The sequence below is a fragment of the Lynx rufus genome, unplaced genomic scaffold (assembly GCF_022079265.1).
Source record: "Lynx rufus isolate CCGP_SWC_20201006 ecotype Redwood Valley unplaced genomic scaffold, mLynRuf1.p SCAF_8, whole genome shotgun sequence".
NCBI classification, from domain to species: domain Eukaryota; kingdom Metazoa; phylum Chordata; class Mammalia; order Carnivora; family Felidae; genus Lynx; species Lynx rufus.
The window spans coordinates 1,622,083-1,635,451 of NW_025814896.1; the positions used below are offsets into that span (position 1 = coordinate 1,622,083).

At 67.1% G+C, this 13,369-nt stretch overlaps 1 protein-coding gene across 1 annotated transcript in view; it reads left to right on the forward strand.

The window, feature by feature from the left end:
* The first annotated feature begins 808 nt into the window (after nt 1-808).
* LAMA5 (laminin subunit alpha 5) overlaps nt 809-13,369 on the forward strand; it is a 50,672-nt gene continuing 38,111 nt past the window's right edge. Inside the window, 2 exon segments of the mRNA XM_047069096.1 lie at nt 809-1,114; nt 5,317-5,469. Of these exon segments, the coding sequence (XP_046925052.1) occupies nt 809-1,114; nt 5,317-5,469 (459 nt within the window).

The window sequence follows — 13,369 nt, forward strand, 5'->3', positions numbered from 1 at the left end:
AAGCCTGGTGCAGGTGGGAGCTAGCCAGGTTGAATCTGACCTGGCCGCCCCAGGGGCGCCTGGGGTCTCCGGTCCGGGTCTTCCTATCCCTCTCTGCAGTTGGGACTTCCTTAGGGCCCCCACTCATGGCCAGTCATGGCCGGTAAGAGCGCACTTTCTCCACCTGCAGAATGACGCAGACATGGGGGACAGTAGGAGGGGAGAAAAGCCAAAGCTCCAGCGACAGAGGGTGAGGTTGCAAGGGGTCTCCGGGGAACCAAGAGTCCGGGCTCCGGCGGGGCAGTCGCTCTGGACGGTGTGCCGGTTCTGGGGTGGGGGGCGTGGACGGGCTGGGCCGCTGTTGGGACAGACCGCGAGGGCTGGCCGCTGGGCGAGCGCGCCTGACTCTCCGCGCAGCGCCTGCCCCCGGGCCGCCGGGGGCGCTCGGCCGCCAAGAGGTGCCCAAAGTTAGGGAAACCAAGAGCGGAGCCGCCGGGCTGGGAGGAGCGGGCCGGGCGCCGCGGCCGAGGGGGCGCCGCTCGGGACCGGGAGCCAGGCCCCGGGGCGGGTGGGGGGGGAGCCGCGGTCGGGCCGCGTCCCCACGGCCTGGCCCCGGGCCAGCAGGTGCCCCTTCCGGGAGGCCGGCCGGGCCGGGGTCCGAAGGGTTAAGGCCACCGGCCGCCCCTCCCCCGCCCCTTCCCCGGGGCGCGGGACGCGGGCGCCCGGGCGGGCCGGGGCGGGGCCTGACGTCCGCGGGCGGGGCGAGCCGCCGGCCGCCGCCGCACTCCCGCCGGGCTCCCGCGGCGCCGTGGTCCCCCGGAGCTGGAAGATGGCGAGGCCGGACGCGCGGCTCTGCGCGGGGTGCGCACGGGGGCCCCGGGGGTCCCGGGGCCCCGTGCCGCTGCTCCTGGCCGGGCTGGCGCTGCTGGGCGCAGCGCGGGCGCGGGAGGCGGCGGGCGGCGGCTTCAGCCTGCACCCGCCCTACTTCAACCTGGCCGAGGGCGCCCGCATCACCGCGTCGGCCACCTGCGGCGAGGAGGCCCCAGCGCGCGGCGCCCCGCGCCCCACCGAGGACCTCTACTGCAAGCTGGTGGGCGGCCCCGTGGCCGGCGGAGACCCCAACCAGACCATCCAGGTGCGCGCGGGCCGGGACTGGGTCGCCGCCGGGCGGGGCGGGGTGGCGGGGGCCCGGGCGCCGGGGCGGGCTTGGCGGGGAGCGCCCAGGTGCGGACCGAAGCCCGCACGTCTAGTACGGACGCCCAGGTTCCGCATTTCGGGAAACGGAAGGGACCCCAGCTCGGCCATTCGGGCCCGGCCAGAGAAGTGTGCGTCCCCCTCCGTCAAGGCGGGACGCAGCGTGCCCGGGGCGGGAGGGGGCCCGGTGCCCGGTCCCCGGTGTCCCCAAGTCCCGGGATCCCGGCGAGGGCGGGACTTGGCCTCCACAGCGGCTGCCTGTGGGGAGGGGGTGGGCCCGCTCTGCCTTCCCCCGGGACAGGCTGGAACCTGCTGGGTGGGGGTGGGGCTGGGGTGCGGGCGGATCGGCGGGTGTTCCTAGAGTTTGGGGCCAGACCCAGGAGGCCATCACTGCGGATTGCAGAGGGTTGAAGTTCTCTCTGGGGGTCTAGGGACTTGGTGGGACCCTTGGGGGGGGGGCGGGCAAGCAAACAATGATATTTGGAGCTGAGCATGGGAAATGCAGACTCAATCGGGGGCAGCGTCCCTGCCCCGCAGGTGCTGAGTCTGTGGGCTTCGGTCTCCCTGGGGAGACGTGGCCTCAACCCTGAAGACCCCCTGGAGGCATGCCCACCCCGCCACAAGTGTGTAGGTGGAGAATGGGCCAAGCGGTACCACCTGACCAGGGAAGCAGGGCCGTTAAGACGCTCTGGACTTCAGCTGAGGGCTGGGGTCCTGGGTTACCCTTGCGGGGGCGGGGGCGGATAGGGTCTGCTCCGGGGGCCCCTTGACACCCCTGCTGAACCTTAGGGAGAGTGGGGGCCCGGGGCTGGTGTAACCTGAGTCGTTCAGTCCGGGTAGGAGAGGTTGGGGGAGGGGAGGAGGGCAGTTGGAGAGTGGATTAGCTGGGGTGGGTGATGAATGGAGGAGCCTCAGCTGGGCCCCCTGCACTTCCTGCCTGCCCACTGCCCTTGGCCCAGGGGAGGGAGGGGCTGAGAGGGGGCTCTGGTGCCACAGAGCCCTCCTGGGACAGAAGCGTCACCTCCCTTGGGCTCCTGGGCTCACCTTGTGCTCTCCTCTGAGCCCAGCACAGCTGATATAAGAGATGTCAAGCCCACATTTCAGGTAGGGAAACTGAGGCCTGGAAAACCTGCTGGAAGCCCCACAGCCAGACCAGGATCGGGCTGGGGTGGGCAGTGGAAACCTGGGTCCCTGCTGCAGCGCCCCCACCCCCCCACCCCTGCCACATCCGGTTGATGTCAAAGAGGCTGGGTCTCAGGGAGCTTGTGTGTGGGTCTCCAGAGCTGCCCCAGAGTGCCTGGCTGAGCCCTCGCTGCTGTCCCTCTAGAGCACCTGCCTGCCCCCTTACAACTCCTCGCTGCGCACCTGGGGGGGCGGGGGGCGGCAGAGCGGCAGCTGCCAGACCCCTGAAGGGAGGGGCCTTTATTGCTTAAAGGAGCAGCTTGGGGGCCCCTGGTCAAAGCCTCTTTCCTCTGCTTCTCTTAGCTGTGCAGTTTCTCTCCCTGGGCCTCAGGCTTCTCATCTGCAAAATGGGCACAGTACGAGAGCCTTCTTCACCCGAGTTAGCCTGAGGACCCTGGGAAGCCATCAGTTATAGTGACTTCTGACAAACGTGGTGTCACACGGGAGGGAGCAGGCCCTGAGTGAGCCCCCACAGCGCATGGTCAGGCGAGAAAGAGGAGGAAGCTTCCCTTTGAACGACCGTAGCGCTTGCTGGTTAGCGTCCCGGTTCTGAGGCTGCCAGGTGCACGGGGAAGATCACTTGGCCTGGCAGACACAGGCTGAACAGCCGTGTGGCCTTGGACCAGTCCCCGGCCCGGCCGGTGCCTCTGCCCTCTCCTCTAAGGGCAGGGGGTCTGCTCACCGCCCCGGCCTTCCAACGGGCTGGTGATAGGGCCTCGCCCACAGGCCCCAACTGGAGCCGAGGGCCTGGGGTAGGAGGTGCCAGGGAGGCGACCCCATCCTCGGGCCTCACATCCTCCGTGACCCAGCGCCCATGCTGGCACAAGACTGAGCTCTCGGGATGGACAGAAGGTGGGGGTCCCATCTGGTGGGGGCTGCTGTCCGGGCAGGACGGGCACTGGAGCGGGCAGGGGGCAACTTGGCATTCAGGCCCTTGTGGCCTCAGGTGGGCATTGCAGGGATTCCGGGCTGGCCCTGGGCCCCGCAGGGGAAGTCGGGGGCTCAGCTGCCGGCGTGGTGACTCACGGGGAGGGGCGTGTTACTCCTGTTTCCTCACTGTGTTCCCGGCAGGACCCTCTGTGGGAGGGAGCCTGGTTTCCCCAGCGCTGCCCACTGTGAGCCAGAGCCGGGCTGGCAGGCCGGCCGGGAGAGCCTCTTGTGGGGACTAGAGAGAGTCAGCTCTCCTTGACCCTCTGGGTGGGCCTGAGCAGAAACTTTCCTGACCTGCCTGGACCCTTGACCCAGCTTCCACATGGTGCTCCCAGGCTTGGTTGGGGGCGGGGGGGTCTAACCACAGGCAGCCTTCTCTGGGAGGCCCACCGACCCACCAGGTGGCCCTGCCCACCTCCCTGGCTTCGGGTGTGGGGTCACCACGTGAGCTTGGCAGTGGAGCCACCCACAGACATGACACCCACCGTTCTGGGTGGCCACTGCTCCAGCCCCTAGGTGTGGCCGCTCTGGGCAGCGGGCTCAGGGGCACAGTCAAGAGCTGGGCGGTGGTCCCGCCACCACTGAGCTCTGGGCCCCTGAGCAGGGGACAGTGACCAGAGAATCGCTAGTAGCCAGAGAATTTCAGGCCCTGTGATAGGACGAAGAGGCGGGTGATGTACGGGGCTTGGCTGGTTGGCTGCCTGGGTGGTCTAGAGCTCTGGGGCCCTGCAGAGGGGGTGACATCTGAGCTGAGACAGGACAGGAGATGAGGGTCCAGAGCCCACAGGCGGGAACAAGGTCTGAGACACAGTCACCCGGAGCACCTGGCACCGGGGGTCCTGGAGGCTGCTGGGTAGAAGGCTGGGTGCCCAGGCTCCGTTGCATTTTGGTCTCACTGTCCCGGGCCCGGGGCAGACGGGTCCAGGAGAGGCAGGGGCCCGCCTTGAATTTGTGGAGGCTTGGGGGCTCTCTTGGCTGCCAGGCCTGGGAGTGGGGGAGCAGGGGATCTCCCACGCTCCTACCTCCAACTCCTAGGACAAGGTCTGGCCCCCGGGGAGGTTGGGAGGGGTGGGGCAGCCACATTTCCCAGACACAGCCTCTGGGGCCTCAGTCAATGCCAAGTCCCAGAGGGCGGCCTTTGTGTGCGGAGGGATGGCAGGTCTGGTTTCCTCTGGGGTGGGGGTTGGGTCTCCACTCGGCCTGAGGCCAGTGCCTAGCTGTGTGCCCCCCCGCGCCCCCAGGCTCCCAGCACCTGCTCCTCCCTGACAGGGACGCCTCTGTCCCCCCCCCGAGGATAGGCCCCCGGCAGGTGGCTGGACCGTGGCAGAAGCAGCTGCTGGGCCCCACGTGGGATCCTTTAATCGTGCTGTGGCCGAGGCAGGTGCTAGTGTTATCCCCACTCTTCGGATGGGGACACTGAGGCTCACGGTGCTGTGACCTGGCTTCGTCCCAGGGGCTCAGAGGCGGCAGAGCCTGGAGGTCTAGGCCTCTCCTGCCGGCTCCCCACACGCCTCCACTCTGGGCCTCTCCCCACAGGCCGCCGGAATGGCTTAATTCCGTCTCTCTGGAGACCCTAATCCAGGCTCTGGGTGAGAGCCCGACTTGGGGGGAGCTGCTGACGGAGCTGGGGAGGCAGCCTGAGTCTAGCCGTCCTGGCCACCTGGACCCCTGCCTCCCTGCTGTGGGGGGGAGGTAGTGGTGACATCCCCCGCCCGGCCTTCTTTCCCCTCGGCTCTGGCCGCGTCCTCCTTTTTTGTCCTCCTTTTTCCCGTTTCTCCTTGCTTCTTCCCGGCCTGGGGCCTGGAGCGCACGCTCCGTTCGCCTCCTCGGGGAGGCCCACGCTGGTTTTCCCACCTTAGGAGGGTGCCGCTCTCCCGTTTCCTCCGGGAGGGGTGTGACCGTGTCTCGACGAGCCAGGTGCCCTGAGTCCAGCCCATCGCAGGCGCTCCGTGTGTGTTTGCCGGGCGGACGAGGGTTGGCAGGTTGGTGGGCGGGAGGGAGACCGGCCACCTGAGCACCCTGTCCCCGCAGGGCCAGTACTGCGACATCTGCACCGCCGCACACAGCAACAGGGCACACCCCGTGAGCAACGCCATCGACGGCACGGAGCGCTGGTGGCAGAGTCCGCCGCTGTCCCGGGGACTGCACTACAATGAGGTCAACGTCACCCTGGACCTGGGCCAGGTAGGGCCCCTCTTTTGCCCCCGCAACCCCCACCGCTGCAGCTGCGGCTGGAGAACTCACCGTGGGGCCCCGGGAGAGCCCTGGGGACCGGGGGGGCTGGGCACAGGTGGCTGCTGGCCGCAGGCCCCTTGCCGACGGAGGCGTGGGGGTGGGGGCCTTCTGTGTGTTTGTCAACATCCCTGCTGCACTCAGGGAGGGAGGAGGGGGGAGGGGGCTCACCAGGGGTCATGGGGTGAGGGGACAGCTCGGAGGAGGGCCTGGTGTTTACTCAGAGGAATTCCTCTGCCTGGAGCCTGGCTCCGGCTGGCGGCTGTGGGAGGAGGCCCTGGAAGTGGACATTCCTGGAATAGCTGCGTTGCAGTGAGGCCACCTTGGGGTTAGGTGTGCGTGCTCAGGCCAGGCCCTGTGCTCTCCTTGGCCTTTGAGGTCTCTGTGCAGGAGGAAGGGTGGGGCCGGGCATTTCTCAGCGACACACGCACCCCCTTGCTGGCTCTGGGCTGCGTCAGACTCCCCCAGGCTGCGTCCTGCTCTACGTGTGGCTTTGCCAGGTGCCTGGCCTTGGGGTCCTGCCTGTGAAATGGGCCAGCAGTCCCGTTGCCTCTGCCGCTGGGACTTCAGTGGGGGCAGGTGGATGAGCCCAAGCCCGGAAGCAGCCAACACTGGGTCTTCTTGGGGTCTGGGCCCCGAGGCCGATCCTGCCAGACCCCTGCCTGTTCACGGCGGTGGCTTGGCCACCGTCCTGGTGTGTGACCTGGTGGGTCTCTGCTCCAGGTTGAGCCTCCGTCCCGCTGTCACCCTCATGGTGTTAGGAGAGGTGGTGAGGTGGCCGGAAGGGCGGGCCCCATGGGCAGATTCAGGGTACGTTGTTGGGATACCTTCTGCCCCTAGCCGGGAGGCCTGCAGGCCCGGCCCAGGGGAAGGTGGGCAGCGAAGGGGTGGGTTCAGGCCCCAACAAGTGGCCTGGCATTTCCAGTGGGAGAAGCAGCCGACGTGCAGGGGCAGGAGTTGGGCCGGAACAGGGGTGGGTTGGGGGCGGCCGCCTTTAATGGGCTCCCTGCCAGGGTCTCCTCCGGGCTGGTGGTGGTAGCCGGCCCGAGTCTGCAGGGGGCTTGCTCTGTTTCCCTTCAGCTCACTGGGTTTTTACCACATCTGTGCTCTCCTGTCCTCTGGAAGGGGTCTGGGAGGGGCCTGTGGGACCCTGGGGTCCTCCTCTCTCTGGCACCGCCTTGGGGGTCCATGGGAGGGAGGGCGGGTGGGGAAGTGGAGCCCACTCCTGCTCCGCTCCGCGGTCAGCCGGGGGGACCTGTGCTGAGCTGGCATACTCTTGCCTCCTCACCTCCTCCGGGGGACAAGCCCGGCCGCGGAGGGGAGGGGGGAGGGAGGGAGGCCCCTAGCTGGGTGCACAGTGGCCCGGTCTCCATGGCCACCCCAGGGTGGCCGCAGAGCAGGTGGGCACGATGTCTACCTGAGGCGCAGTGAGTGGGGCCAAGGAGGAACTTGGACGGTGCCCCACACCCTGCAGCTCTGGCCCCTTTGGGCTCCGTGGCCCCTGAGCCGTGGCCTCCATATCTGTGAAACGGGCCAGAGTTGATGAGGCTGGTGGTACGTTTGCTTTGCGGACTGGTTCCAGGCCAGCAAGAGGGTTCGCCGCATGTGTATCCGGACTCTCCAAACCTCGGTTTCCCCAACTGTAAAGTGACGCAGAGGGGAGAGGGGTCATTTCTAGCTGTGTTTGGGGGAGATTGACTCACCCATCCACCTAGCCATTCTTCTCTCTCTTTCTCTCCTCCCCTTCCTTCCTGTTTTCTACCCACCCATTCAGCCAGCCAGCCCGCCCACCACCCACCCATCACCACCCCATCCATCCATTCACCCACTAATATCTCTTCTTATCCACTCATTCCTCCCTCCTTCCTCCCCCCGACTTTACTGACTGCAGACAGATCCCCCAAAGCCCCAGTCTTGGTTGGGCCAAAGGGCTGCCAGCCTGGATTGGGTTGGGGGACAGAGGAGGACAGATACTGCCTGATAAAGTGCTTTGGAGTTGGATGGGGCACATGGACCCAGTTTCTAACTTTGTGGGGAAGAGAGACGTCTTTCCTGGGGATACTTCCCAGTCAAGATGGAATTCTGGAGGAAATTCCCGAGTTCGCCACCTTCCCTCTTGGAAAGGGAGCTCATTGCTTGTTCTTCCCTGAGCCACCGAGCAGTGACTGGGTCCCTCCGGGGTGCCCTGCTTGCTGGGGCTGGGGATGGAAAGCAGGTCCTGACATCAGTGCCCCGATGTAGGGAAGGGGGAATTCAGCGAGGGCTCGGAGGGCGGAGCAGCAGCGGCCTGCGCATGGTGGGGAGGTGTTTTAGGGAGTGGCCCTAGAACGCGGCCCTCACAGTGACCTAGGTCTGAGCCCTCGAGGCCCCCCGGCCTGGTGATGGAGTGGCTGATGCCCAGTCAGACTGGGGATGTCCCCAGGGCAGGGCCCTCCGAGCGCGCTCCCTGGGGCGGATGGGGTGACAGGCTCGGCCCGAGGGGCGGCCGCCTCCAGGTTTTCCGCCGTGGGGGCTAGGCGGTCCCGCGAGGCGTGGGCCCTGGGGTGGGGCTGGGCTTCTGTCAGGAAGCCGGGCTGAGCGGGCAGTGGGGCTGGGCACACCCCCTGTGGCGGGCTGCCAGCAGCCTTTGTTCTGGGATCTGGAGCGGATACCCTGGGAAGGGGGAGGGGGCAGCTGGCATCGGGCATCGGAGGCCTTCCTGCCTCTGGAGAACTGGGCAAGGGGGCGGGTGGGCGACAGGACAGCTCCTAGCCATGGTGGGTGGGCCTGGGGCTGGTGGGGCTTGATCCCTGCAGCGTCTGTGTGTCTGGAGGCAGTGGGGCCCGTGGGGCCTCGTGAGCCTGACCCTTCTTTCTCTGAGTCACTCGCATCCTTGTGTGGTCTTTCCCGTCTCACAGTGGAGGGGGAGCCGTTGGACCCTCCTCCTTCCCGTTTTGCAGATGGAGAAACTGAGGCTATGAGAGCCCAGCCCTGGCTGCAAAGGGCGTGGGGAGCCCAGGCCTTGGCTCCCTGCCCTGCTCGCCTTGTGGACCTTGGCTGGGAACACTCAGACCTGAGAGAGCCAAGCTGCTGGTCTGACCAGCCTCAGAACTGGGCCTCCTCCGGAGGGGTACAGGAAGACTCTACAGCTGGCACTTTCCTGGGTCCCAGTGACCGGCCTGGGGGTCTTCCCAGGAGCCTCCTGCCAGCCTGAGGCTCCCCCTTCCCCCAGGGCAGGGTGGGTGTTGTTCTGACTGCCCTGGCTCAGGCCCGCACCGCAGGGTAGGTCCCGGCTCAGATGATCTGCCCCCTTCAGGGGTTCGGCTGTGGGGTCCCGGCCTTTCCCCCTGAGCCCAGTGGTGTGGTTTTTTTTTTTTTTTTTTTTTTTTTAATGTTTATTATTTTTCTTCAGAGAGACAGAGACAGAATGAGAGTGGGTTAGGGGCAGAGAGAGAGAGGGAGACGGAATAAGCAGGCTCCAGGCTCCGAGCTGTCAGCACAGAGCCCGACACGGGGTTCGAACCCACAAACTATGAGATCATGTCCTGGGCTGAAGTCGGAGGCTCCACCGACTGAGCCACCCGGGTGCCCCCAAGCCCGGTGGTCTTAAGGAGCTGGGCACAGATAGCTGGGGCTCGCTGTGGGGTGGACCCCCTCCCTTTCCAGACACCCCCTGGGGCCTGGCCACGGAGGAGGGGCTCCCCTCAGTGGTCCTCTCCCTCACCTGCCCACCGCCACCAGCTCCCCAGATCTGGCTTCAGGTGGGGACGCTCATCCCCTCCCAGCTGCGTTCTTGCCCTGTGGCAGGGGCAGGTCAGCCCTTTGTCCCAGCCCTGAGAGGTATGGCCAGGTAACGGTACAGAGGGACCGGGGCCGGCATCAGGGTGTGAGGCCAGGGTGAGGAGTCTGCCCTCCGTGGGGGACAGTGGGGAGACAGGGCGCCAGCAGCCACCCCCCACCCGGTGAGGGTGCCGAGGAACAAAGCCTTGGCACAGCTGGTAGCCACTGGTGGGTGAGCCCCCCGTGGGCACTTGGGGAAACTGAGCCAGTGTGGATGGACCAGGACCCTGGTACTGGTTTCTAGATGAGTTGTCGGGCTTGGTCCCAGCCGGGCCACGTGGCCTCTGTGCCTCCTGGGCTGTTCCCTCCTCTAGAGTGGGGACAAGAGCACCTCCCTGTGGACTTTGTGCCTCAGCAAGGGCCCCAGAACCCACTGGCTGCTTTCGCTGTTGGGGTCCCCCGTGTGGCTCTGCCCTGCCAGCCCCGGTTCTGGGCAGGATGCCCTCAGAGGCCGGCCGGCTCGGGGCTCCCCTGGCAGGCCTCCTGGTCCCCGGGTGCCTGCTGGCCTGGCTTTCTGGCCCAGCTGGGCACTCGGCCATGCGGCCAGCACCCTGGGAGTGTCATCGGGGTTGTTCAAGGGAAGTGGCAGGAAGTATGACCGAGGCTGGTGGCCGGGCTCTGGTTACGGAGCCCAGCAGCCGGGACAGGTGCGGGGGCTGGTCCGGACATGGCCCCTTGAGCTGGGCTCCCTGGGGGAGGACAGTGAGGGGGTCCTGGTGGCATCCCTGGGGTAGACATCCCCCCTCTCCCGAGAATGAGCGAGACCCTTTACTCAGAGGACACAGGGCCAGAGGGGCCGCCATGCTCGCACGAGCCACCCAGCACAAGGCACACACACCTCCCTGCCACCTCCCAGGCCTCCCCTCCCAGGCCCCGGTGGCCCCCAAAGCCTCCTGTTTTCTGTCTGTAAACAAACCCCATGCATCGGTGACTAGCAGCCCCACTCACCGAGACTAAACTGTTTAGGCTTGGGCACCCCCCCGCCAGGATAAACTCTACTTCCTGTGGCTCGGGATTGACCATCTGGCCTGACCTGGGCCAGGCTGCAGGGAGGAGGGGACGGGGGGGGGGGGGGTCAGTGAGCTTTGGGCTGGGGCTGGGCCCGAAACCCTCCTTCAAGGCCTCAGTGGTTGGGGTCTCTGAATACCCCTGGGGCCCAGCTCTGTCGGGGTGCCGAGCCACGTGGGACACTCCATTCTAGCCGTTGGGCTCCTACACACCTGTCGGAGGCCCTTCCACGCCCCCCGTTCCCTGAAAGTCTCCCCATGCCGCTCTGCCCACCGGGTGCCCTGACCAGCAGTGTTGAGGCCCTGACGCCTGTGCGTATCCTCCGTTTCCGTGTCCTGCCTCCGTCCCGACAGTGGCTTTCCAGTCCTTGCCTCTCCTGGAACTGGTCCTCGTGTAGCCTGTTTTCAGGCTCCCTCTTCCCACTGTGTGGACGGCCATGCTTATTTACCCAGTTGGGGGCTTGAGTAGACACGCCCGGCCCAGCCTTGCCGGCCCGTGCCGCGGCATTGATCGTCATGGATGTTTCCAGATGGGGTCCCTGCTTAGAGGGGTGCAGACCCAGGGGTGCTGGGCCCTGAAGGTGGGGGGATCCAGGAGGTCAGGGAGCTAGCCCGGATGCCTGGTCTAGGAGGGACTTCCTGCCTCCACCGGGCCACAGTTTGGGACCCTGGCCCATCCCGGGAATGTCCCAGGCATCGGCCTGGGGCCTTGCTTCCTTCAGGGCCAGGGCTGAGTCACACATTGAGGGGTGATTCACACCGCCCAGCCCAGCAGGGGAGGAGGGGGCTGGGCTTCCACCCCCCCCCCCCAACCTACCAGGACAGGGGCGTCAGGGCCGGCCTGGGTCTTTCCAGCTCCAAGATGAGACGGGGCGGAGGTGGCCACGCTGGCCGTGAGCACCTCGCACTCCCATGTTCCAGCCGTGGCCCTGCCTTTAGTGATATGGGCGCCTTAACCGAAGAGGTGACTGACCAGCTGTCACCCTCTGCCCCCCTCCCATCCCTGGGGGTGTCAGGGGCCCCTGGTGGGGTCTGGAGTCCCTCCCTATGTTGTCCGGACCCCAGCCCTGGCCCCTGCAATTCCCCTCCCCCCACCGCTGCCTTGGCACCGAGCATGTGTTGGGCACCGGGTGCCCTGTGCACCCTCCCCGCCACCTCCAGGGACAGGTGGTGTCTTCCCGTTCGGAGCTTTTGGAGAGACACCGCGCCCTGACCCGCACCTTTGCCGTGGTCGTCTTCCGACTGTGCTGTGTCCAGGGAGGGGACGCACAGCCACCGCAGTCTCTAGGCCTCCTGTCCTGGCCCCAGCCCCCCTCAGGCAGTGGTCACCACCGGGGCACGTGCCCTCCCGGGTCAGGAGGGCGTGGGGGCCAGGGGGTGCGGCGGCCGAGAGGCAGGTCTGGCTGCCGTCCTGGAGACGTGCCTGCCCCGGAATAGCCAGATTTTTAAAAATAACTTGGAGGCTTTTGTTTGGCTCTCGCTTTAAAAGACATTTTTTTCCTTTTGCACAGAACTTCGCGGCAGCGGGAAAGGTCAGCCCCAGCTGGCAGCGGAGCCCCGCGGGCGGGCGGGCGGGCGGGCGGGGGGACGGCCGTGTCCAGGGAGGCCAGGGGTCTGCTCCTGCTCCCAGGCCACGTCCAGGGCAGCTGTGCGGTCCTGGCAGCCGGAACCGGTTGGGGACAGATGGGGAAGGCTGGGTGCACGGCTACGTCCCCTCCAGCCTGGGGCCGTGGGCACAGCTGTCTGGGGCCCCCCGGGTGACAGGCTGGTGACGAGGTGGCAAACAGACGGAGGCAGGGGTCTTGCTCGCGTCTAGGGCGCTGCGCACAGGGTGGAAGTTTCCGTGCTGCCCTCGTCCCGCCTGCTCCGTGCGTTCGAATCAATATTTGTGCAAGTGCCCTCAGCTGGGAAAAATGCGACCGGCCGCCGACCTGGGGGAGGGACAGAGCCGGCCAGCGGAGGGCGCAGCCTGGTGGCCTCGCTCAGGGAAAGGCGGGGGTGGGTCCCAGGGGGCTTGGCGGGAACCTTTCATTTCCTCGGGGCCTCTGCTGGGGGCCGAGCTGCCGCCCCCACCCAAGAGCACACACCCAGGGCCCCCCCTCCACCTGCCATGCCCCCCTCCTGCCTCACAAAGACCCCTCCTGCAGTAGGGGCCATTTGAGGTCCCCGGGGCTCCCTGGAGCGCCTGAGGGCTGGCCAAGGTGTCAGTCTGGGTGTGGGGTCTGTGCCCCAGAGACTCAGCCCCTCCCCCGCAGGCGGCACTGAACGGACGATGACCTCAGAGCCCGGCTGTGGGTGAAGAAGCCCGCGCCCCCACCCCCCTCCCCGGGGAAAGGCGGCTCTTGGCTTCAGCTGGGCCTGTCTCTGAAAACTCCAGGCCTTCTGGGAATGACAGGACTCGGAACGGGTGTGTCCCAGGGGCCTGGGACTTTCCCGTCCCCCTCCCCCATCCTTAGCGGCCCGTGCCCACCTTCCCTCACAGGATCACCACGGCGGCCCCAGTTGATGGGGGTTGACTGTGGGCCTTGGGCAGCCTTGAAGTGGCCCCTGCCTCGTCCCGTGGGGCCCCAGTGCTCTGTTCCAGGGCAGCAGGCGCTGGCGGGGCCCTGCTGAGGGCACGGTGGGGGGCCTGATGGGTGACGTCACCTCTGAGGCTGGTGCACCGTCCACTGCCTACCTGGGGGGGGGCCCTGGGAGTGCGCCTGGGGTGGGGGTGTGGGCGCCCCACGCGGCCTGTCTGCTCACTCTGCTCTTGTGTGGGACCCCCCCGCCCCTCCTGAGTGCCCAGCCTTCCCTGTGCAGCTTAGGGGCCGTCCGAGTCCCACTGCCCGCCCTGCCCGTGTCTCCTTGGAGCCCAAACACACCCTGCACGGGCAGAGCCTGCACAGTGGCCCTGCCGGCTTTGTTGTTCCCTTAGCGGCGGGGCAGAGGGCTGGGGGAGGGGGAGGCGCTCACTGGCCCTCAGAGCTTCGAGGCCTGGAAAACACTGCCCCTCCCCCATCCCGTCAGCACACAGGGGAGGCTGA